We start from the raw sequence: 24,105 nt of genomic DNA on the forward strand, positions 1-24,105 counted from the left end.
GACAGGGTGAAGGAGGAAAGGAGGCAGAGACAGAGAGGTGAAGGAAGGAAGTGTTCAGGGGCAGCTGAACTTCCTATAAAAGGCCTGTACAGATGGCTGGTTTAGAATTAGGAGGACCTGCTTAGCTAAACCCATTTAAGTGTCTTTACTAGAACATACAGACTCAAAACCTTAATCAACTACCGCTTACTTTAATAGTCTTAAAAGAGAGAATAGTAATTTACTAGTGTGACCAATCAGACTTGTGTCCTCCACCATGATGCTTGAGACTTATTTTTTGCTTTACATAATAGACTAGAAACTGGTTCAGACAACTTCAGTTTTTGCTCAACAGATGAATATAGAACTCATTGTTACAACTAACAATCTTATACAGTGTCTCTATTGGGTCTATGATCCAGTCTTTCTCCTGGCTAGGTCATGTGGTAACCAAGCAAGGACAAATTCTCCCTTGACGTCTCGTACCTAACTTGTACTTTCAAGTAAATCCTGCATTGATTTAAATTGGGTTTGAGTTACCTACACGTCTTTAAAGTTAGGATTTGGCTCTTATTGAGAAATTTTAATTCTAATGATAACAGGGCCTTGGCCGACACACAGACCAGACAAGAAGAGAGATGGTTTGGCAAAAGAGAATATGGAAATTAAAGTTAATTTGAGTGGAAAGCTCAGCCACCTTAAATCCTGAATTAACTGAATTAATCCAGTCGCCAAAGGTAGCAGTCTAATTCCACCCCCCTCCTTCGTTACTCCATCTATCTATCTACGTCACCCATCAGAATGACAACAGTTCATCCCTAACACATCACTTCACACTCTCTCTACTGCTGACACAGCTGGGTCATGACTCTTTGCTCTGCCTCCCTCTCTGTTCTTTCTCCCTGATATTGAAGGCTTTCGTTGATGCATGGTTCCTAGTGGTACACTGGGTAACACTTCAGTCATTGTAGAGATCTGATTGTCCTTGTTGGCACTACTTCAGAGAGCTTTCGACCATAACTCAGAGATCCCAGTACAGGCTAATACGATGGGGAACGCCAAGAGCAGTGCTATTTCCAAGGAGATCCTGGAGGACCTGAAGCTCAACACCAAGTTCACGGAGAACGAGTTGTGCCAGTGGTACGAGAACTTCCAGAAGCAGTGTCCCACCGGACGCATCTCGCCAGAGGAGTTCGAGACGATCTACGCGCGCTTCTTCCCCGATAGCGAAGCCAAGACCTACGCTCAGCATGTGTTCCGTTCATTCGACACCAACGAGGACGGCACTCTGGACTTCAAGGAATACATCATTGCACTGCACATGACCTCCAGTGGGAAGACGACGAGGAAGCTGGAGTGGGCCTTCTCACTGTTCGACGTGGACAAGAACGGATACATCACCAAGACAGAAGTGGAAGTCATCTGCCAGGTGAGAGATCAAGGACGGATTCTAACCTTGAACCACTTGGTAGAAGAACCTTCTTACAACAACCATCAATGACGGTGATGATCATTTTGAAGATGGGACAAGGGGAAATTGTGGATATAGGCATTCAAAGGTTTTTCTACCATTTACAGTATGTGGCATGGGAATAGTGCGTCACCTCCAAACTGACAGAAGAAAACAAGCCATACAATTTAGTGAGGCTTTTTTTAGGAGAACAAATGATGGACTTGTGGGAATATAGCTTTTCTTAAATGTAGGTCCTGTCTATATATTGAATATCATCAGAAGTCAGTCTGTGGTCAAAAGTGCCCTTATTTTCCTCGGTATGTAGGTTCCATTGGAGGCTGCTGAGGGGAGGACAGCTCATAATAATCAAATCAGACTTTGATTGTCACATGCGCCGAATACAACCTTACTGTGTAAGGCTTACTTACAAGCCCTTGATCAACAATGCAGTTCAAGAAAGAGTTAAGAAAATATTTACCAAATAAATTGATAAAAAGTAACACAATAAAATAACAATAACGAGGCTATATACAGGGGGTACCGGTACAGAGTCAATGTGCAGGGTACAGGTTAGTCGAGGTCATCTGTACATGTAGGTGGGGGTGGCTGGAAATGAGGTAATGGAATGGCACCATCAACATGGAAACCATCATGTGTTTGATGTATTTGGTACCATTCCATCTAGTCCGCTCCAGCCATTACAACGAGCCCGTCCTCCCCAATTAAGGTGCCGCCGACTTCCTGCGTTCAGTCTCAGTCCTAATCATCAATTAGCTAATGTAGAGCTCTTGCCCATTTCAGCCACCCAATCCTTCCTGATAATCCACAAGATTAATGATTTAGCATCCAGAAAATGTAGGCTACTGTACTTACTGTGGTCCCCATGCTTCTGTGCTATACTAAAGTATGTAGTCTGTAGATAATCAACTAACTAAGTAACACACATCACTAATTATGGCTGCGTTTAGACAGGCAGCCCAATTCTGATATTTTTCCACTAATTTGTCTTTTGACAAACTCATCAGATCTTTTCACAGCAGATCTTTTTCAGAGCTGATTTGATTTGTCGATTTGCCTGTGTAAAAGCTGCCCAAGATACTAATTAATATATCCTCTTAGAACCAATGAGATAAATGACGTTGAGAGTAAACTATTTTAAAATGACTATATTAAGATAAATGATGGTCTGCCAATTCAAGTAAGCCTTGTTAATGGGAGTAATTGGTAAACAAAAAAATCAACTGCATACAGGGGGTTAAGTTGAGAAACCCTGTTCTAGACAACATGGGCTGTGTTCACACAGGTGATGTGATGCCGAGCTGGAGTGAAATCCAGCATACCTAGTGGGTGCCCTGGCACAGGATCAATGTTGAGCAACACTGGCCAAGACCAACAGTCATTTCTATCAGCCTTTTTCTATCCCAGCTGCAACCTTTAGGGCAGAGTCAACCAACGTAACACATGGAGACTATAGTTTTTAGAGGTGTCTGGTTGAGGTTGATATTGTGATGGCATCTCTTTCGGTGTTGATACACATATTAGCTCAGAAATGTGAACATGGGTGTTGTGGGGGAAAATAGGTGGTTAAATAGCCGGTCGCTGTGAAAAAGTAACACCTCTAAACTTTCAATGCATTTTTCCCCAAACGGTGGACAAACTGTTGTGCAAAAAAAAAACGTGTTTACTTACGTTTACATCCCACTACACTACTGTAGATAAATAAGTAGACGTGTAGGAGTGGCTGTGAGAACTGTGCAGGAAGCATCTTAATTAACAATAATCTTAATCATTAAATCTGTCCAGGCTGTGGGTTTAGACTGAGAGACAGGGACCGGGCAGGCCAGGCTGTGGGTTTAGACTGAGAGACAGGGACCGGGCAGGCCAGGCTGTGGGTTTAGACTGAGAGACAGGGACCGGGCAGGCCAGGCTGTGGGTTTAGACTGAGAGACAGGGACCGGGCAGGCCAGGCTGTGGGTTTAGACTGAGAGACAGGGACCGGGCAGGCCAGGCTGTGGGTTTAGACTGAGAGACAGGGACCGGGCAGGCCAGGCTGTGGGTTTAGACTGAGAGACAGGGACCGGGCAGGCCAGGCTGTGGGTTTAGACTGAGAGACAGGGACTGGGCAGGCCAGGCTGTGGGTTTAGACTGAGAGACAGGGACCGGGCAGGCCAGGCTGTGGGTTTAGACTGAGAGACAGGGACCGGGCAGGCTAGGCTGTGGGTTTAGACTGAGAGACAGGGACCGGGCAGGCCAGGCTGTGGGTTTAGACTGAGAGACAGGGACCGGGCAGGCCAGGCTGTGGGTTTAGACTGAGAGACAGGGACCGGGCAGGCCAGGCTGTGGGTTTAGACTGAGAGACAGGGACCGGGCAGGCCAGGCTGTGGGTTTAGTCTGAGAGACAGGGACCGGGCAGGCCAGGCTGTGGGTTTAGACTGAGAGACAGGGACTGGGCAGGCCAGGCTGTGGGTTTAGACTGAGAGACAGGGACTGGGCAGGCCAGGCTGTGGGTTTAGACTGAGAGACAGGGACCGGGCAGGCCAGGCTGTGGGTTTAGACTAAGAGACAGGGACCGGGCAGGCCAGGCTGTGGGTTTAGACTGAGAGACAGGGACCGGGCAGGCCAGGCTGTGGGTTTAGACTGAGAGACAGGGACCGGGCAGGCCAGGCTGTGGGTTTAGACTGAGAGACAGGGACCGGGCAGGCTAGGCTGTGGGTTTAGACTGAGAGACAGGGACCGGGCAGGCCAGGCTGTGGGTTTAGACTGAGAGACAGGGACCGGGCAGGCCAGGCTGTGGGTTTAGACTGAGAGACAGGGACCGGGCAGGCCAGGCTGTGGGTTTAGACTGAGAGACAGGGACCGGGCAGGCCAGGCCAGGCTGTGGGTTTAGTCTGAGAGACAGGGACCGGGCAGGCCAGGCTGTGGGTTTAGACTGAGAGACAGGGACTGGGCAGGCCAGGCTGTGGGTTTAGACTGAGAGACAGGGACTGGGCAGGCCAGGCTGTGGGTTTAGACTGAGAGACAGGGACCGGGCAGGCCAGGCTCATGGGCAAAGTGGGAGGGATGTGGAGGTACAGTGCCTTGCGAAAGTATTCGGCCCCCTTGAACTTTGCGACCTTTTGCCACATTTCAGGCTTCAAACATAAAGATATAAAACTGTATTTTTTTTGTGAAGAATCAACAACAAGTGGGACACAATCATGAAGTGGAACGACATTTATTGGATATTTCAAACTTTTTTAACAAATCAAAAACTGAAAAATTGGGCGTGCAAAATTATTCAGCCCCTTTACTTTCAGTGCAGCAAACTCTCCAGAAGTTCAGTGAGGATCTCTGAATGATCCAATGTTGACCTAAATGACTAATGATGATAAATACAATCCACCTGTGTGTAATCAAGTCTCCGTATAAATGCACCTGCACTGTGATAGTCTCAGAGGTCCGTTAAAAGCGCAGAGAGCATCATGAAGAACAAGGAACACACCAGGCAGGTCCGAGATACTGTTGTGAAGAAGTTTAAAGCCGGATTTGGATACAAAAAGATTTCCCAAGCTTTAAACATCCCAAGGAGCACTGTGCAAGCGATAATATTGAAATGGAAGGAGTATCAGACCACTGCAAATCTACCAAGACCTGGCCGTCCCTCTAAACTTTCAGCTCATACAAGGAGAAGACTGATCAGAAATGCAGCCAAGAGGCCCATGATCACTCTGGATGAACTGCAGAGATCTACAGCTGAGGTGGGAGACTCTGTCCATAGGACAACAATCAGTCGTATATTGCACAAATCTGGCCTTTATGGAAGAGTGGCAAGAAGAAAGCCATTTCTTAAAGATATCCATAAAAAGTGTTGTTTAAAGTTTGCCACAAGCCACCTGGGAGACACACCAAACATGTGGAAGAAGGTGCTCTGGTCAGATGAAACCAAAATTGAACTTTTTGGCAACAATGCAAAACGTTATGTTTGGCGTAAAAGCAAAACAGCTCATCACCCTGAACACACCATCCCCACTGTCAAACATGGTGGTGGCAGCATCATGGTTTGGGCCTGCTTTTCTTCAGCAGGGACAGGGAAGATGGTTAAAATTGATGGGAAGATGGATGGAGCCAAATACAGGACCATTCTGGAAGAAAACCTGATGGAGTCTGCAAAAGACTTGAGACTGGGACGGAGATTTGTCTTCCAACAAGACAATGATCCAAAACATAAAGCAAAATCTACAATGGAATGGTTCAAAAATAAACATATCCAGGTGTTAGAATGGCCAAGTCAAAGTCCAGACCTGAATTCAATCGAGAATCTGTGGAAAGAACTGAAAACTGCTGTTCACAAATGCTCTCTATCCAACCTCACTGAGCTCGAGCTGTTTTGCAAGGAGGAATGGGAAAAAATTCAGTCTCTCGATGTGCAAAACTGATAGAGACATACCCCAAGCGACTTACAGCTGTTATCGCAGCAAAAGGTGGCGCTACAAAGTATTAACTTAAGGGGGCTGAATAATTTTGCACGCCCAATTTTTCAGTTTTTGATTTGTTAAAAAAGTTTGAAATATCCAATAAATGTCGTTCCACTTCATGATTGTGTCCCACTTGTTGTTGATTCTTCACAAAAAAATACAGTTTTATATCTTTATGTTTGAAGCCTGAAATGTGGCAAAAGGTCGCAAAGTTCAAGGGGGCCGAATACTTTCGCAAGGCACTGTAAATAGTGTCCAGTACCTTTGCCCTGAGATGAGCCTGTCTCTGTCTGTCTGAAACTGGCTTTACTATATAGGTTGTACTGAATAGCCTGCCAAACCAACCCCTCTCTGGTAAAAGTTGTCTTTAGGCACAGATCTAGGATAATTTCACCCAATCCAAATCTAGGATTAGGCCTAGGGGGTAAAACACTAAATCAACTTTAGGAAATACTCAGCCTAAACCAAACAGGTCAGAGGAGGGAGGGAGGGAGGGAGGGAGGGAGGGAGGGAGGGAGGGAGGGAGGGAGGGAGGGGAAAAAGGAGGAGGACATCTCAGTGTTTGGCCTTATGGCCTGGGTCTTGGCGATAATCCACGTTAATCTGGGTGTTTTAAGTGTGAGAGATGAGTGGTTCCTGTCTCTATGTGGGTCACAGCTTTAAGGCCTGACTCTAAAGTTACACTCAGATGGCCCCTGATTGACTATTGACTTTATAGAGAATCATTTACATCATAGGTCTAGAATCTGTTATTACAGTGGATTTATTTTATTTTGATTGTCGTTGCAAAATCACCTAATTTTGAAATAGCACTTGATTGGCCAAATAGCCCATGATATGTGTGTAATACATACTGCAGGTCATTCCTTCATGCAGGTGTCATCACCTGCCCTACAAACCAAAAGAGCAGTAACTGCATGCTTTGTCACCTGGACAAATATCCTGCCTCCACTGTGTTGTGTTTTGGAGAAAATGGGGGGGTCATATTTGCAGTAACTGGAAAAAGTTACTGTGAAACCAAGGACAGAAAGCAGTAACAACAGTCACTCAAGTCAGTTACTGCCTTTTACCTTGGCTTCACTGAGCTTTGGGCTGTGGTTACTACTACAGTATATGACACTGTATGACACATAGAAATTCACTACATAGACTACAAAAGTATGTGGACACGTGCACAACTCCAGCTGACGTTTGGCATTGCGCATGGTGATCTTAGAATGGTTTGTGGCTGCTCGGCCATGGAAACCCATTTCATGAAGCTTCCGACAAACGTTAGTGAGTGAATTTGTTAGTGAGTGTTGCAACTGAGGGCAGAATATTTTTTACTATGTAGCTATGTGCTTCAGCACTAGGCGGTCCCGTTCTGTGAGCTTGTGTGACTAAGCCCTTGTTGCTGCTAGACGTTTCCACTTACAGCACTTACAGTTGACCGGGTCAGCTCTACAGGGCAGAAATGTTACGAACTGACCTGTTGGAAAGGTGGTATCCTATGACGGTGCCACGTTGAAAGTCACTGAGCTCTTCAGTACGGGCCATTCTACTGGCAATGTTTGTCTATAGAGATTGCATGGCTCTGTGCTCAATTTTATACACCTGTCAGCAACGGGAGTGGCTGAAATAGCCGAATCCACAAATTTGAAGGGATGTCCACATCCTTTTGGCCATGTAGTGTAAAGGGCCAAAGGTAGGGCCAAAGGTAGGGCCAAAGGTCATGTCAGAGGTCAGGGTCGGGGTGAATATAATAAAATAAAAAAAACTCACAGTAAGACAACAGATAACCAAAGCACCAATTATCTGCCTACAAGTCATTTGGCTGGACAATTTAAAAGTGATTTTTCTCAGTTTCATTCTATAAGCAGTTACTGCTCTTGTGCTTGGTAGGGCAGAACACATATCTGACTCAGGGAGCTGAATATGATGTGTCCCAGGAAGTTTACTAAACATCCATTCAATTAACGTAGATTAAATCTTAAAATAATGTGGCCAATTGATGTAGTTCCAAAGATAATGTAAGTGAAAGTGAATATTAGAAGACAAGACAAGCTAACTGGTAAAAATGACACACAGGAGTGGTCAAATGGGTTCCTCTAGTGGTCAGATGGGTTCCTCTAGTGGTCAGATGGGTTCCTCTAGTGGTCAAATGGGTTACTCTAGTGGTCAAATGGGTTCCTCTAGTGGTCAGATGGGTTCCTCTAGTGGTCAGATGGGTTCCTCTAGTGGTCAAATGGGTTCCTCTAGTGGTCAGATGGGTTCCTCTAGTGGTCAAATGGGTTACTCTAGTGGTCAAATGGGTTCCTCTAGTGGTCAGATGGGTTCCTCTAGTGGTCAAATGGGTTACTCTAGTGGTCAAATGGGTTCCTCTAGTGGTCAGATGGGTTCCTCTAGTGGTCAAATGGGTTCCTCTAGTGGTCAAATGGGTTCCTCTAGTGGTCAAATGGGTTACTCTAGTGGTCAGATGGGTTACTCTAGTGGTCAAATGGGTTACTCTAGTGGTCAGATGGGTTCCTCTAGTGGTCAGATGGGTTCCTCTAGTGGTCAGATGGGTTGATCTAGTGGTCAGATGGGTTCCTCTAGTGGTCAATAACTACATATAAACGGTTGCCAGCAGATCATATGTAATATACAGTATTCTGAACTTGTAGATACAGTACCAGTCAAAAGTTGGGACACATATGCCAAGAGTGTGCAAAGCTGTCATCAAGGCGAAGGGTGGCTACTTTGAATAATCTAAAATCTAAAATATATTTCGATTTGTTTAACACTTTCTGTTTAACACTTTGTTGATTACTTCATAATTCCATGTGTTCCATGTATGATCTCTTCACTATTATTCTACAATAATAAAGAAACACCCTGGAATGAGTAGGTGTGTCCAAATGTTTGATTAGTACTGTATATATATATCATGTAAAAGAAGTCTATGCAATCTTACTTGATCTGTTCCCCTACCATCTCTCTCTCTCTATCTCCCTACCCCCTCTTTCTCTGTCTTTTTCTCTCTCCCACACCCCCTCTTCTCTCGCTCTTTCTCTCTCTCCCCCCACCCCCTCTTCTCTCTCTCTTTCTCTCTCTCCCCCCACCCCCTCTTTCTTCTCTCTCTCTCTCTATCTCCCTACCCCCTCTTTCTCTGTCTTTTTCTATCTCCCACACCCCCTCTTCTCTCTCTCTTTCTCTCTCTCCCCCCACCCCCTCTTTCTTCTCTCTCTCTCTCTATCTCCCTACCCCCTCTTTCTCTGTCTTTTTCTCTCTCCCACACCCCCTCTTCTCTCTCTCTTTCTCTCTCTCCCCCACCCCATCTTTCTTCTCTCTCTCTCTCCCTCCCCCTACCCCCTCTTTCTTCTCCCTCTCTCTTTTTCTCTCTCCCCCTACTCCCTCTTTCCTCTCTCTCTCTCTCTCTCTCTCTCTCTCTCTCTCTCTCTCTCTCTCTCTCTCTCTCTCTCTCTCTCTCACTCTCACTCTCACTCTCACTCTCACTCTCTCTCTCACTCTCAGGCCATCTTTAACCTAATCCCCAAGGAAGATCTGCCCAAGTTACCAGCCGACGAGAATACACCAGAGAAGAGAGCCAACAAACTGTGGGGATACTTTGAGAAACCAGACAACGGTAAGAGACAAACACACAGACATGCATGCACGCACACCCAAACACATTCACGCACAAACACACGCACAAACACACAAACTCATGCGCACGCGCACACACACACACACACACACACACACACACACACACACACACACACACACACACACACACACACACACACACACAATAGGTTGTTGTGACTTGCGTTGTTGTGGCAATGAGAGGAAAGGTTTTTATGTCATTATGTTCTTTGCTCAGCAAACATACAGTATGTACTGTTGAAGAACTACTGACAGATGGTATATACAGTACACATACAGTATGTACTGTTGAAGAACTACTGACAGATGGTATATATAGTACACATACAGTATGTAACGTTGAAGAACTACTGACAGATGGTATATACAGTACACATACAGTATGTACTGTTGAAGAACTACAGACAGATGGTATATACAGTACACATACAGTATGTACTGTTGAAGAACTACTGACAGATGGTATATACAGTACACATACAGTATGTACTGTTGAAGAACTACAGACAGATGGTATATACAGTACACATACAGTATGTACTGTTGAAGAACTACTGACAGATGGTATATACAGTACACATACAGTATGTACTGTTGAAGAACTACTGACAGATGGTATATACAGTACACATACAGTATGTACTGTTGAAGAACTACAGACAGATGGTATATACAGTACACATACAGTATGTACTGTTGAAGAACTACTGACAGATGGTATATATAGTACACATACAGTATGTACTGTTGAAGAACTACTGACAGATGGTATATACAGTACACATACAGTATGTACTGTTGAAGAACTACTGACAGATGGTTTATATAGTACACATACAGTATGTACTGTTGAAGAACTACTGACAGATGGTATATACAGTACACATACAGTATGTACTGTTGAAGAACTACTGACAGATGGTATATACAGTACACATACAGTATGTACTGTTGAAGAACTACTGACAGATGGTTTATATAGTACACATACAGTATGTAACGTTGAAGAACTACTGACAGATGGTATATACAGTACACATACAGTATGTACTGTTGAAGAACTACAGACAGATGGTATATACAGTACACATACAGTATGTAACGTTGAAGAACTACTGACAGATGGTATATACAGTACACATACAGTATGTACTGTTGAAGAACTACAGACAGATGGTATATACAGTACACATACAGTATGTACTGTTGAAGAACTACTGACAGATGGTATATACAGTACACATACAGTATGTACTGTTGAAGAACTACGGACAGATGGTATATATAGTACACATACAGTATGTACTGTTGAAGAACTACTGACAGATGGTATATACAGTACACATACAGTATGTACTGTTGAAGAACTACTGACAGATGGTTTATATAGTACACATACAGTATGTAACGTTGAAGAACTACTGACAGATGGTATATACAGTACACATACAGTATGTACTGTTGAAGAACTACAGACAGATGGTATATACAGTACACATACAGTATGTACTGTTGAAGAACTACTGACAGATGGTATATACAGTACACATACAGTATGTACTGTTGAAGAACTACTGACAGATGGTTTATATAGTACACATACAGTATGTAACGTTGAAGAACTACTGACAGATGGTATATACAGTACACATACAGTATGTACTGTTGAAGAACTACAGACAGATGGTATATACAGTACACATACAGTATGTAACGTTGAAGAACTACTGACAGATGGTATATACAGTACACATACAGTATGTACTGTTGAAGAACTACAGACAGATGGTATATACAGTACACATACAGTATGTACTGTTGAAGAACTACAGACAGATGGTATATACAGTACACATACAGTATGTACTGTTGAAGAACTACTGACAGATGGTATATACAGTACACATACAGTATGAACTGTTGAAGAACTACTGAGAGATGGTATATATAGTACACATACAGTATGTACTGTTGAAGAACTACTGACAGATGGTATATACAGTACACATACAGTATGTACTATTGAAGAACTACTGACAGATGGTATATACAGTACACATACAGTATGTACTGTTGAAGAACTACTGACAGATGGTATATACAGTACACATACAGTATGTACTGTTGAAGAACTACTGACAGATGGTATATACAGTACACATACAGTATGTACTGTTGAAGAACTACTGACAGATGGTATATATAGTACACATACAGTATGTACTGTTGAAGAACTACTGACAGATGGTATATACAGTACACATACAGTATGTACTGTTGAAGAACTACTGACAGATGGTATATATGGTACACATACAGTATGTACTGTTGAAGAACTACTGACAGATGGTATATACAGTACACATACAGTATGTACTGTTGAAGGACTACTGACAGATGGTATATACAGTACACATACAGTATGTACTGTTGAAGAACTACTGACAGATGGTATATACAGTGCCTTGCGAAAGTATTCGGCCCCCTTGAACTTTGCGACCTTTTGCCACATTTCAGGCTTCAAACATAAAGATATAAAACTGTATTTTTTTGTGAAGAATCAACAACAAGTGGGACACAATCATGAAGTGGAACGACATTTATTGGATATTTCAAACTTTTTTAACAAATCAAAAACTGAAAAATTGGGCGTGCAAAATTATTCAGCCCCCTTAAGTTAATACTTTGTAGCGCCACCTTTTGCTGCGATTACAGCTGTAAGTCGCTTGGGGTATGTCTCTATCAGTTTTGCACATCGAGAGACTGACATTTTTTCCCATTCCTCCTTGCAAAAAAAATATTTAACCTTTATTTAACTAGGCCAGCCAGTTAAGAACAAATTCTTATTTACAATAACGGCCTACCCCGGCCAAACCCGGACAACGCTGGGCCACTTGTGCGCTGCCCTATGGGACTCCCAATCATGACCGGATGTGATACAGCCTGGATTCGAACCAGGGACTGTAGTGAACCAGGGACTGCTGTGCCACTCAGGAGTCAAACACTAATTATTTTACAACTTCTCTCTGTCTCTGTCTTTCTCTCTGTGTGTCTCCCTTTATTTATTGATGTATTTCTCTCTCTCTGTCTCCCTCAGACCGGTTGGCAGAGGGAGAGTTCATCAAGGGGGTGACGGAGAACGAAAACGCCATGCGTCTCATCCACTACGAACCCATCACTGACTAGTCATCCCTTCTTCTTCCCCTCTTTCTCCTTCACACACTATTTCTTCCTCTCCTCCTCTTTGTCATTGTATTCTAGTGTTCTGTCTTTCTCTTCTGTGTAAATACTCTTGTATGGTGGTGTCTTAATTGTCTTCACTGTACCTTCTAAGAAAGTAGGGGTTTATGTTGGTTATGGTATACATGTCTGTCTGTGCATGTATGCCTAATGGATTGAGGCTGTTTTATGAAGGTAGATGTGATAAATATGAAGGTAGATGGCCACTATTGTAATTAGTGTTTGATGCAATATAAACACGACAGAAACATTGAGGCATAAGTATATTTATTTGTTTGTATATTGATACAATATCCCTGCTAAATGCTGTTTTCCTATCAGATTGAAGTTACAATAGCTTTTTGGTACTGTGAGATGATTGTGAAAAAGTAATGGTGGTCTAGTGTTTAGCAGTGTCCTGAATACTCATGGACTTGATCATTTGGTAACCATTGCTCATTCTATGCATTTCATTATTCTAAGAAGCTCTAAATGGTGTTGCTGTAGAAGGAAAACTTGAAATGTGCAAATGTGATAAATGGTAACAGTTTGGACACAGGTATTTGGGAAAAGAAATTGAAAATCTGTAGAACAAAAAACCTTTTCTCCATTAGGAATTTGCATGGTTGTGATGGCGGCTTTTAGATTTTTATCCTGCAATTGTCTTTTTGTTTTAATCAAAGAGTTATACGCTGCATATGGTGGATTAAAGCTTTTCTCATAAATTCTGTGTATTGCAAATCATTTTGTGTGTGTGTGTGCGTGTGTGTGTGCATGTGTGTGTGCGTGTGTGTGTGCGTGTGTGTGGGCGTGTGTGTGTGCGTGTGTGTGTGCATGTGTGTGTGTGTGTGTGTGTGTGTGTGTGCATGTGTGTGTGTGTGTGTGTGTGTGTGTGTGTGTGTGTGTGTGTGTGTGTGTGTGTGTGTGTGTGTGTGTGTGTGTGTGTGTGTGTGTGTGTGTGTGTGTGTGTGTGTGTGTGTGTGTGTGCATGTGTGTGTGTGCATGTGTGTGTGCGTGTCCGTGATGTCCCACAAATTAGTCCGTGACCTAAAAAAGGTCTGTTTTCAGTAAGAATAGTAGGGTTTCTATACGGTTCCTATTGTCCAAACAGTGACTTCATGTATTCAAATATGTGATTCACAAAGGACAAGGGTCTTATGTTTTTGATCATATTTACACATGGTCAGATAATCCCGGATTTTCTGACACCATGAAAATACGTGCTGTGTGTGTATTATAATGTATTATGCATGCCTGCGCGTGCAAAGTTGTGTCCATGTTCCTATGTTTATTTCCAAGGCCGTTTCTTGTTCCCCACATCCTCCTCCCTCCTTCCTTCCCTCCTCAGTCGTTCCCTTCTTCTCTCTGTCCAACTCAGGATTACTGTCATAATCTGCTGTCCAACATCAGAAAGCAGACAGAAGAAAATTCTCTGTAATCTTTGCATCCCTATCTCTCATTCCATCTCTCTCTTATTTGTCTCTGTCTAGCTGCAGGGGAATTATCTGCCTTGTGTCCTCTTATGCTTGTGTATTGATGAACTAATAGCTAATTTACAGTGTTTTACACACATAGTGGTGGTCAGCCCCTAATATTGAGTCGACAAGGTTTCGAAAGTGCTCCACATTGATGCTGGCTCATGTTGACTCGAATGCCTCCCACAGTTGTGTCAAGTTGGCTGGATGTCCTTTGGGTGGTGGACCAAACCCAGCAGCTCTTGACACAAACCGGTGCACCTGGCACCTACTACCAACCCCCGTTCAAAGGCACTTAAATCTTTTGTCTTGCCCATTCACGCTCTGAATGGCACACTTAACCAATCCATGTCTCAAGGCTTAAAAATTATTATTTAACTTGTCTCTGCCCCTTCATCTACACTGATAGAGAAATACAGAGAGATCTGCAGTAGAGCTACAACAGAGAGATAGAGAAATACAGAGATGTCTACAGTAGAGCTACAACAGAGAGATAGAGAAATACAGCGAGATCTGCAGTAGAGCTACAACAGAGAGATAGAGAAATACAGAGATGTCTACAGTAGAGATACCACAGACAGATGGATAAATATAGAGAAATCTACAGTATAGATACCACAGAGAGATAGAGAAATAGAGATTTACAGTAGAGATACCACAGAGAGATAGAGAGATCTACAGTAGAGCTACCACAGACAGATAGAGAAATGCAGATAAGGTCGATGTCTCCTATAGGGGAGGAGGGGGAGCAGGGCTGAGACTGCATGAATAACATCAGTTCCACTTCAGATTGACACAGAGATGATTGTTTATTTTACAGATTCAGAACGGGACACATTCAGACGAAGTGAAAGCATGATTTACAAAGGTCAGAAAGTATTGGATACTTATGGTAAAACTATTTCTAACATGGATACATTTACACACGCTACTCTTCTAAAGTTTGGGGTCACTCAGAAATGCCCTTGTTTTTGAAAGAAAAGCTCATTTTGTTGTCCATTAAAATAACATCAAATTGATCAGAAATACAGTGTAGACATTGTTAATGTTGTAAATGACTATTATAGCTGGAAATGTCATTAAATAGTACCTGCAAAACACCAGTCTCAACATCAACAGTGAAGAGGCGACTCAGGGATGCTGACCTTCTAGGCAGAGTTCCTCTGTCCAGTGTCTGTGTTCTTTTGCCCATTGTAATCTTTTATTTGTATTGGCCAGTCTGAGATATGGCTTTTTCTTTGCAACTCTGCCTAGAAGGCCAGCATCCTGGAGTCGCCTCTTCACTGTTGACGTTGAGACTGGTGTTTTGCGGGTACTATTTAATGAAGCTGCCAGTTGAGGACTTGTCTGTTTCTCAAACTAGACACTCTAATGTACTTGTCCTCCTGTTCAGTTGTGCTCCGGGGCCTCCCACTCCTCTTTCTATTCTGGTTAGAGACAGTTAGCACTGTTCTGTGAAGGGAGTAGTACACAGCGTTGTACGAGATCTTCAGTTTCTTGGTAATTTTTCACATGGAATAGCCTTCATTTCTCAGAACAACTAAATTGCTTTACTTTCAAAAACAAGGACATTTCTAAGTGACCCCAAACTTTAGAACGGTAGTGTACATGTATACTGTATAACAATCCCTTACCATTAGGCACTACTGTATTAATGAATGACAATGTGAGGAGCGTTAGCCCGAACCATGTATGTCAAGGTGATCTCTGTTCAATGTCAAAGAGGGGATACTGTAGCTCTTACAGCCAACACAGTTCCTGTGTCCCATGTCCATCAAGTGCTGCTTCTGCCCCACAAGCAGTGCAAGAGAAGTATATCAGCATTCCTTATCTCTCATATCTTATGTCAGAACTATTTCCCTCCCACTTTCTCAGTCTCACTATTTTTCGGTCTTACTCTTTCCATCTTGAGAGCTCATGGTGCATATACAGTACCTGAAAAGTGACTACATTACCCATAGTCCTCCTCTGTTCTCTTTAGCCCCACCCATCACTTATTAACAAGGCGAATCAGCTCTTTCCCTCTCCATGGCCTCCTCCATCTCATCCATCTCTCTCTCACAGTCCTCACAGCCCTCTGGCCCACACCCTCCTACCAACACCAGAGTTGGTACATCCCCGTTCCCCACCCCCATCACAGTCCCGTCAGGCGCCCACGCCACGTCAATCATCCCGTCTGGGCACTGCAATAGGCCGCTGACAGAGTAGAGCCCGCTCCCGGGAACCACCTCATTGTAGGGAGGGGCGTGGGTGGCGGCGCGGGCCTCCTCCAATCGGAGCCTCTGTTTGTGGCGTAGCTCGATGATGGTCTTGGTGTAAGAGTTGAGGGTGAAGACTGCAGCTCCCATACAACAGCTGAAGGAGATCCACGCCAGGCTGAGGAGAGACCACAGAGAGATGGGGAGGGGTCATTAGAGAGAGAGGGCTATGAAAGAAGGGTCCCTACTATTCACTACTAAGAGTGTGAATGAATACCCACGCGAATGACCAGCCGTAGTCCCAGGTCTGAGGCCTCCAGTCTTTAGGGCCAACGATGACAGTCATCTGGAACACTGTGGTGTACATCATGTGGGCCACCATCCCCATCAGACCTGGAAGGGGAGAGAGAAAAGTATTGATTTACTGTTTCATTGATTCTTTAACTGAACATCTTGGCTAGAGGATGGGAGGCAGACCGAGATAAAGAGGTGAAGTCTGGAGATGGAAGAATATGAACAAGAGAAGTGCTTCATACAGTAAAGACAGGGGAGGGAGGGAGGGAGTAGAGGCATTACCTGACAGTACGGTGCAGATGGCAGCATAGGCGTTGATTTTGAGAGCGTGTATCTCCTTATGGGAACACAACAACTCCAACCACATCAACAGAAAGCCCATTCCCAATAGACCGATGTAAGTGAACTCAGATATCACCGATAGCCACAACACACCTGGAGACACACACACACAGACACACACACATCTGTTTTACTATCCATGTGGGGACCAAGCAATTGATTCCCATTCAAAATCCTATTTTCCCTAAGCCCTAACCCTAACCTCAACCCCCTAACCCTAATTGTAACCCTAAACCTAACCTGAGCCTAAAATAGCCTTTTTCCTTGTCCCCACATGTCCGAACTTCCCCATATCTGGTCCCCACAAGGATAATAAAACCAAACACACACACTGTATCAATGGGAAGCCCATCCTCAAAATAACATAATGCAAAACTAAACACCACAGGCAAAGAGGAAGCGAGAGAGTGATAGAGAGAGAGAGAGAGAGAGACAGAGAGAGAGAGAGAGAGAGAGAACACACCTTGTGTTTCGCCAGGAGTCAGCTCAATAAAGCTGCGACACTTCTCACCTGGAGGAAAGATTAGAACAATATTAGCAGTTTACAACTTTTTGTGAGAGAGAAAAGTAAAGTGTGCTTGTAGCCTTTCTCACCATCAACGTGTTTCTCACAGCTCTCCCAGAAGCCTGTGTGGAAGTATCTGAAGGTGTACTTGTCCTCTCCTGTCTCCCAGATGTAGTGGACAGCATTGTCCAGCTGTCTCTGGCGGATCTTAGCCAGTTCATCTCTCCTCTGGGGAGACAGGGTTCTGTTGTATGGGTTCTGAGTTGGGCTCTCTGGGGACAGTAGAATATTACATTTCCTTTGGGGGGACAGGGTTCTGTTGTATAGGTTCTGAGTTGGGCTCTCTGGGGAGACAGGGTTCTGTTGTATGGGTTCTGAGTTGGGCTCTCTGGGGAGAGTAGAATATTATATTTCCTCTGGGGAGACAGGGTTCTGTTGTATGGGTTCTGAGTTGGGCTCTCTGGGGAGAGTAGAATATTATATTTCCTCTGGGGGGACAGGGTTCTGTTGTATGGGTTCTGAGTTGGGCTCTCTGGGGAGAGTAGAATATTATATTTCCTCTGGGGAGACAGGGTTCTGTTGTATGGGTTCTGAGTTGGGCTCTCTGGGGAGAGTAGAATATTATATTTCCTCTGGGAGGGACAGGGTTCTGTTGTAAGGGTTCTGAGTTGGGCTCTCTGGGGAGAGTAGAATATTATATTTCCTCTGGGAGGGACAGGGTTCTGTTGTAAGGGTTCTGAGTTGGGCTCTCTGGGGAGAGTAGAATATTATATTTCCTCTGGGGAGGACAGGGTTATGTTGTAAGGGTTCTGAGTTGGGCTCTCTGGGGAGAGTAGAATATTATATTTCCTCTGGGAGACAGGGTTCTGTTGTAAGGGTTCTGAGTTGGGCTCTCTGGGGAGAGTATAATATTATATTTCCTCTGGGAGGGACAGGGTTCTGTTGTAAGGGTTCTGAGTTGGGCTCTCTGGGGAGAGTAGAATATTATATTTCCTCTGGGAGGGACAGGGTTCTGTTGTAAGGGTTCTGAGTTGGGCTCTCTGGGGAGAGTAGAATGTTATATTTCCTCTGGGGAGACAGGGTTCTGTTGTAAGGGTTCTGAGTTGGGCTCTCTGGGGAGAGTAGAATATTATATTTCCTCTGGGGGACAGGGTTCTGTTGTATGGGTTCTGAGTTGGGCTCTCTGGGGAGAGTAGAATATTATATTTCCTCTGGGAGGGACAGGGTTCTGTTGTAAGGGTTCTGAGTTGGGCTCTCTGGGGAGAGTAGAATATTATATTTCCTCTGGGGAGACAGGGTTCTGTTGTAAGGGTTCTGAGTTGGGCTCTCTGGGGAGAGTAGAATATTATATTTCCTCTAGGGAGACAGGGTTCTGTTGTATGGGTTCTGAGTTGGGCTCTCTGGGGAGAGTAGAATATTATATTTCCTCTGGGGAGACAGGGTTCTGTTGTATGGGTTCTGAGTTGGGCTCTCTGGGGAGAGTAGAATATTATATTTCCTCTGGGAGGGACAGGGTTCTGTTGTAAGGGTTCTGAGTTGGGCTCTCTGGGGAGAGTAGAATATTATATTTCCTCTGGGAGGGACAGGGTTCTGTTGTATGGGTTCTGAGTTGGGCTCTCTGGGGAGAGTAGAATATTATATTTCCTCTGGGAGGGACAGGGTTCTGTTGTAAGGGTTCTGAGTTGGGCTCTCTGGGGAGACAGGGTTCTGTTGTAAGGGTTCTGAGTTGGGCTCTCTGGGGAGAGTAGAATATTATATTTCCTCTGGGGAGACAGGGTTCTGTTGTAAGGGTTCTGAGTTGGGCTCTCTGGGGAGAGTAGAATATTATATTTCCTCTGGGAGACAGGGTTCTGTTGTAAGGGTTCTGAGTTGGGCTCTCTGGGGAGAGTAGAATATTATATTTCCTCTGGGGGGGGGACAGGGTTCTGTTGTAAGGGTTCTGAGTTGGGCTCTCTGGGGAGAGTAGAATATTATATTTCCTCTGGGAGACAGGGTTCTGTTGTAAGGGTTCTGAGTTGGGCTCTCTGGGGAGAGTAGAATATTATATTTCCTCTGGGAGACAGGGTTCTGTTGTAAGGGTTCTGAGTTGGGCTCTCTGGGGAGAGTAGAATATTATATTTCCTCTGGGAGACAGGGTTCTGTTGTAAGGGTTCTGAGTTGGGCTCTCTGGGGAGAGTAGAATATTATATTTCCTCTGGGAGACAGGGTTCTGTTGTAAGGGTTCTGAGTTGGGCTCTCTGGGGAGAGTAGAATATTATATTTCCTCTGGGGGGGGGACAGGGTTCTGTTGTATGGGTTCTGAGTTGGGCTCTCTGGGGAGAGTAGAATATTATATTTCCTCTGGGAGGGACAGGGTTCTGTTGTATGGGTTCTGAGTTGGGCTCTCTGGGGAGATTAGAATATTATATTTCCTCTGGGAGGGACAGGGTTCTGTTGTAAGGGTTCTGAGTTGGGCTCTCTGGGGAGAGTATAATATTATATTTCCTCTGGGGAGACAGGGTTCTGTTGTAAGGGTTCTGAGTTGGGCTCTCTGGGGAGAGTAGAATATTATATTTCCTCTGGGAGGGACAGGGTTCTGTTGTAAGGGTTCTGAGTTTGGCTCTCTGGGGAGAGTAGAATATTATATTTCCTCTGGGGGGACAGGGTTCTGTTGTAAGGGTTCTGAGTTTGGCTCTCTGGGGAGAGTAGAATATTATATTTCCTCTGGGGGGACAGGGTTCTGTTGTAAGGGTTCTGAGTTGGGCTCTCTGGGGAGAGTAGAATATTATATTTCCTCTGGGAGGGACAGGGTTCTGTTGTAAGGGTTCTGAGTTGGGCTCTCTGGGGAGAGTAGAATGTTATATTTCCTCTGGGGAGACAGGGTTCTGTTGTAAGGGTTCTGAGTTGGGCTCTCTGGGGAGAGTAGAATATTATATTTCCTCTGGGGAGGACAGGGTTATGTTGTAAGGGTTCTGAGTTGGGCTCTCTGGAGAGAGTATAATATTATCTTGGTATCCATCTGATCTTTCTGTTCACCTCTCTTTTTTAAATGTTATCTTTATTTAACTAGGCAAGTCAGTTAAGAACAAATTCTTATATTCATTGACGGCCTAGGAACAGTGGGTTAACTGTATTATTCAGGGGCAGAACGACAGATTTTAACCTTATCTGCTCGGGGATTCAATCTTGCAACCTTTCGGTTACTAGTCCAACGCTCTAGCCACTAGGCTAGCTGCCGCTCCAGAACCATTAACTTCCAAATAACTGAACATTCTGAGTAAAACCCTAAATTCTTTCGATAAATCCTTTCTAAGAAGTGACCCACTGGGCACACACTGGTTGAATCAACATTGTTTCCATGTCATTTCAAATAAATGAAATAGACGTTGAATTGACGTGAATGCCCAGTAGGGATTGATTAAAATCGCATCCCATTTCTTGGGAATGACACTGGGTCAGCTTGTCGCTCCTATCTCTGTAGTAAAACTCACATTGGATGTAATCCCTCTAAATGGATTCCCTCCCAAATCTATTTCCCATTGTCTACAACACTAAGGTATTTATAACATAACTCCGACAGGATCAACCACCTGTGTTACTAAGTGTGTGTATTTGTTTATTCACATGCATATGTGTGAACGTGGGTGTGTATTCACGTGCATGTGTGTGAGCGTGTGTCAGGTGAGCCTCCTGCTGTGTGTGAGTGTGTGTGTCAGGTGAGCCTCCTGCTTAGTGTGAGCGTGTGCGTCAGGTGAGCCTCCTGCTGTGGTTAGCATGTTTGTCAGGTGAGCCTCCTGCTGTGGTTAGCATGTGTGTCAGGTGAGCCTCCTGCTGTGGTTAGCGGTGCCACAGTACGTACTGAACACTGCAGCTACAGATCTCTAACTGGATTAATGTATGGAGTTATAAAGTGTTAATCTTAATCTCACTGGATTATGCACAATACAGACCAGGGAGCAGAGAGGACAGAACAAAACCCCAGGATTCATCTGCATTCCTCACACCCAGTAGATTACAGCTCAGAGCAAAGTTGTTTTCAATGAGGGATGTGGAGGCAGGTTTGAAAGGTTAGATGAAATATGTACAGTATCATAAACCTTGGGAGAATAGGGGAAGAGGCCACATAAGTGTCCAGAACGTACTGCTGGGATGATCAACTGACAACTTCTTTGAAAACAGTTGATTTGGAGTTAAAAACAAAATCAGACTGGCATCTTTTGGGTGTTTGGCCATTTGGGAGCACTTGGATGTGGGTTGTGATTGGGTTTCAACCCAAGTGGGCATGAAGAGCAAGGCAGACTATCACCGAACACACACAAGCATGCACACATACAGAAGACACTTTCTCTCTCTCACACACACACACACACACACACACACACACACACACACACACACACACACACACACACACACACACACACACACACACACAGTCAGAAGACAGCATGTCATAAATGGCTGGCAGATGTCACCATGGTGTTACAGTTGTGTAATTCTTGTGAAACACTGTCCTTCTACTTGTCTAACACTTAGATGGGTACTTGAACCAAATGAATGCAGTTCAGACTCCCTTGGACATCCAAACGTTTAGATAATAGCTTAGGGCTGGTAGGATCTGTAGGGCTGACTAGTGATGACAGTAACAGGATATACATATGATCACCGTGAGAGGTGGGTCAATAAGTTAGGGTGACACTCTTGGAACTGGGTGTGTTGAGAGTGCCACAGGAAATGACATCACAATTACACAGGTGACAGTTACGTAGGTGGCATACCTGTGGTGTAGGGTTCACTGTTGTTCTGCCCACAGTTCCTCATCTTGACCGGAGACAGGCAGAGAGGCTTGACCACCTTGTGAGTCCCTTCACACCAGTAGGAGGTGCAGAGAGCCAGGATGGACAGGGCCAGAGCCAGAGTGGTCAGGGTCAGGGACAGCAGGGAGCGGGACCGACGAGACATGTTCTCCAACATGGCCACACCGGGAGGAGGGGAGAGGGTAAGAGAAGGTCAAGAAGGAGGGATAGGGCAGGAGGAGAGGAAGTGTGTAGAGACTCAAGGCAGGGGAAAGAGAAGAAGAGGATGGTGAAAGAGATGGACAAAGGGAGGTAGATGGGATATAAGTATCAACAGCAGTATGTGAGGATGAGGTTGTTATTGGTGATGTAGAGGATGATGAAGAAGATGATGACAGTTCTGGTGATAGATTGAAATCAGTGAAAGAGAGTTTCATAAAGAAAGAACAGCGTAAAAAACAAGACAAGATAAAAAACAACGTAGAGAAAAGATTAGAAAATGGGGACAAAGGGAAAGCAAGAATAGAGAGAGAAGGGGAAAGAGAGAGAGTCGGATAAGATTCTGTCAAGGTAAAAGAGGGATGGAAAATAAGAGATGGACAGAATGCACAAATGAACAGAGGAGAGGGGTCAGACCAAGAGAAAAGAAAGGGATGGTAGGAGGACATGTCTGTCCGACCAGGACTCTAGGTTTATGCTGTTATAGATCCCTAGGGCTCTTCACTCTAACCATTCAACAGTAATGGGAGTCAATAGATCACTAGTCCCTAGCCGCCTTTCATCATAAACTTTAGAGCTATTGGATATGCTGTCTAGATCTCTGTCGCCTAACTTTTCACTCTAGTCCCACAGTGAGTTTTGATTATACAGACTTGATACAGATACTATCAGATCCAGCCGTAAAACGTATCATCAAATGTAGAGATATTATTGGAATACATTTTGCTTTGGCGTACAAGTGTTTTCCGTATGATCACATCTTAGGGCAGATACAGTATATCTTACTCACAGTAATGCTTAGGGTGACGGGTCGTACAGGTCCAAGAGTTCACTGTGTGTTTGCATATGGTTCTGGAGTAATCCATACCGTTCTGTGACCTGTACCACGTTATTAACTTTCTACTTCCTGATTAAGAGGTTCTGGCCTGCCTCTACCTCTCACGGCATCCTCCTTACGACTTAAAGTAGAGTAGGAATAAAATGGAGGGAATAAAATGTACAGATTACTTTTTTTGATGAAATCATTAGTTAAGCCTCTGATCTAAATCGTTTTTCTGATAATCCATGTTAATCTGCTCTAATCTGTTTGTGTTAGGTGTGTTAGTGTGAAACCCACTCTGGCTCTCTCTCCTGGTCTCTCTCTCACACTGTGTGCGATCCCTGCAATGTTAACACAGGACAGATTAACCAGTTAGTATGACTGCCGATCACTGTAATATCACTAGAATCTTCAAGTCAGTCTCAGTGGGAAGTATCGGTGCTGAAGGACTCCCTGAAAAATCTGAATTTAAAAAAAAGTTTAACAAAATAGTACTAGTTTTACTAGTTCTGTATTAGCGGACCGATATAGCAGCCTGTAACGCAGGCAAAAACCCGCACCCCCAAACTACTTCCCGCGGCTATGTCTGGTGAAAAACTTTTCAGATTTGCAGGTATTGTTTACAAAGCCCATTATATTCAGGTTTAATACCCAGCACATTCTGTAGCAGTCAATAAACTGAAATCCATTGGCATAACAAATGGGCAATAAAAAATGCTAAACACAAAATGACCTACAGTATGTT

General features: G+C 44.1%; 2 protein-coding genes across 2 annotated transcripts; one reads left to right on the plus strand and one right to left on the minus strand.

Moving 5' to 3' along the window:
- Positions 1-813: 813 nt before the first annotated feature.
- Positions 814-13,451, plus strand: LOC110509020 (recoverin). Its single transcript, XM_036968638.1, has 3 exons — positions 814-1,408; positions 9,379-9,490; positions 12,611-13,451. The coding sequence occupies exons 1-3, from the start codon at positions 1,028-1,030 to the stop codon at positions 12,697-12,699; spliced, it is 582 nt and encodes a 193-aa protein (XP_036824533.1). The 5' UTR covers positions 814-1,027; the 3' UTR covers positions 12,700-13,451.
- Positions 13,452-15,727: 2,276 nt separating this feature from the next.
- si:ch211-149k23.9 (germ cell-specific gene 1-like protein) lies at positions 15,728-23,984 on the minus strand. The gene is made up of 6 exons (XM_036968647.1): positions 22,304-23,984; positions 17,636-17,818; positions 17,505-17,552; positions 16,982-17,134; positions 16,687-16,798; positions 15,728-16,583 (listed from the first exon to the last, which is right to left on the minus strand). Exons 1-6 carry the CDS (start codon positions 22,497-22,499, stop codon positions 16,205-16,207), a joined length of 1,071 nt encoding a protein of 356 aa, XP_036824542.1. The 5' UTR covers positions 22,500-23,984; the 3' UTR covers positions 15,728-16,204.
- Positions 23,985-24,105: the final 121 nt, after the last annotated feature.

Source organism: Oncorhynchus mykiss, chromosome 3 (genome assembly GCF_013265735.2).
Source record: "Oncorhynchus mykiss isolate Arlee chromosome 3, USDA_OmykA_1.1, whole genome shotgun sequence".
Lineage (NCBI taxonomy): Eukaryota > Metazoa > Chordata > Actinopteri > Salmoniformes > Salmonidae > Oncorhynchus > Oncorhynchus mykiss.

Excerpts from the sequence above, each read along its gene's own strand:
- LOC110509020 (XM_036968638.1), top strand. The coding sequence starts at position 1,028 with ATGGGGAACGCCAAGAGCAGTGCTATTTCCAAGGAGATCCTGGAGGAC. Across the intron at positions 1,409-9,378 it reads AAGTGGAAGTCATCTGCCAG|GCCATCTTTAACCTAATCCC; the intron begins GTGAGAGATCAA and ends TCTCACTCTCAG. Across the intron at positions 9,491-12,610 it reads CTTTGAGAAACCAGACAACG|ACCGGTTGGCAGAGGGAGAG; the intron begins GTAAGAGACAAA and ends TGTCTCCCTCAG.
- si:ch211-149k23.9 (XM_036968647.1), bottom strand. The coding sequence starts at position 22,499 with ATGTTGGAGAACATGTCTCGTCGGTCCCGCTCCCTGCTGTCCCTGACC. Across the intron at positions 17,553-17,635 it reads CTGTGAGAAACACGTTGATG|GTGAGAAGTGTCGCAGCTTT; the intron begins GTGAGAAAGGCT and ends TCTTTCCTCCAG. Across the intron at positions 16,584-16,686 it reads GACTACGGCTGGTCATTCGC|CCTGGCGTGGATCTCCTTCA; the intron begins GTGGGTATTCAT and ends GTCTCTCCTCAG.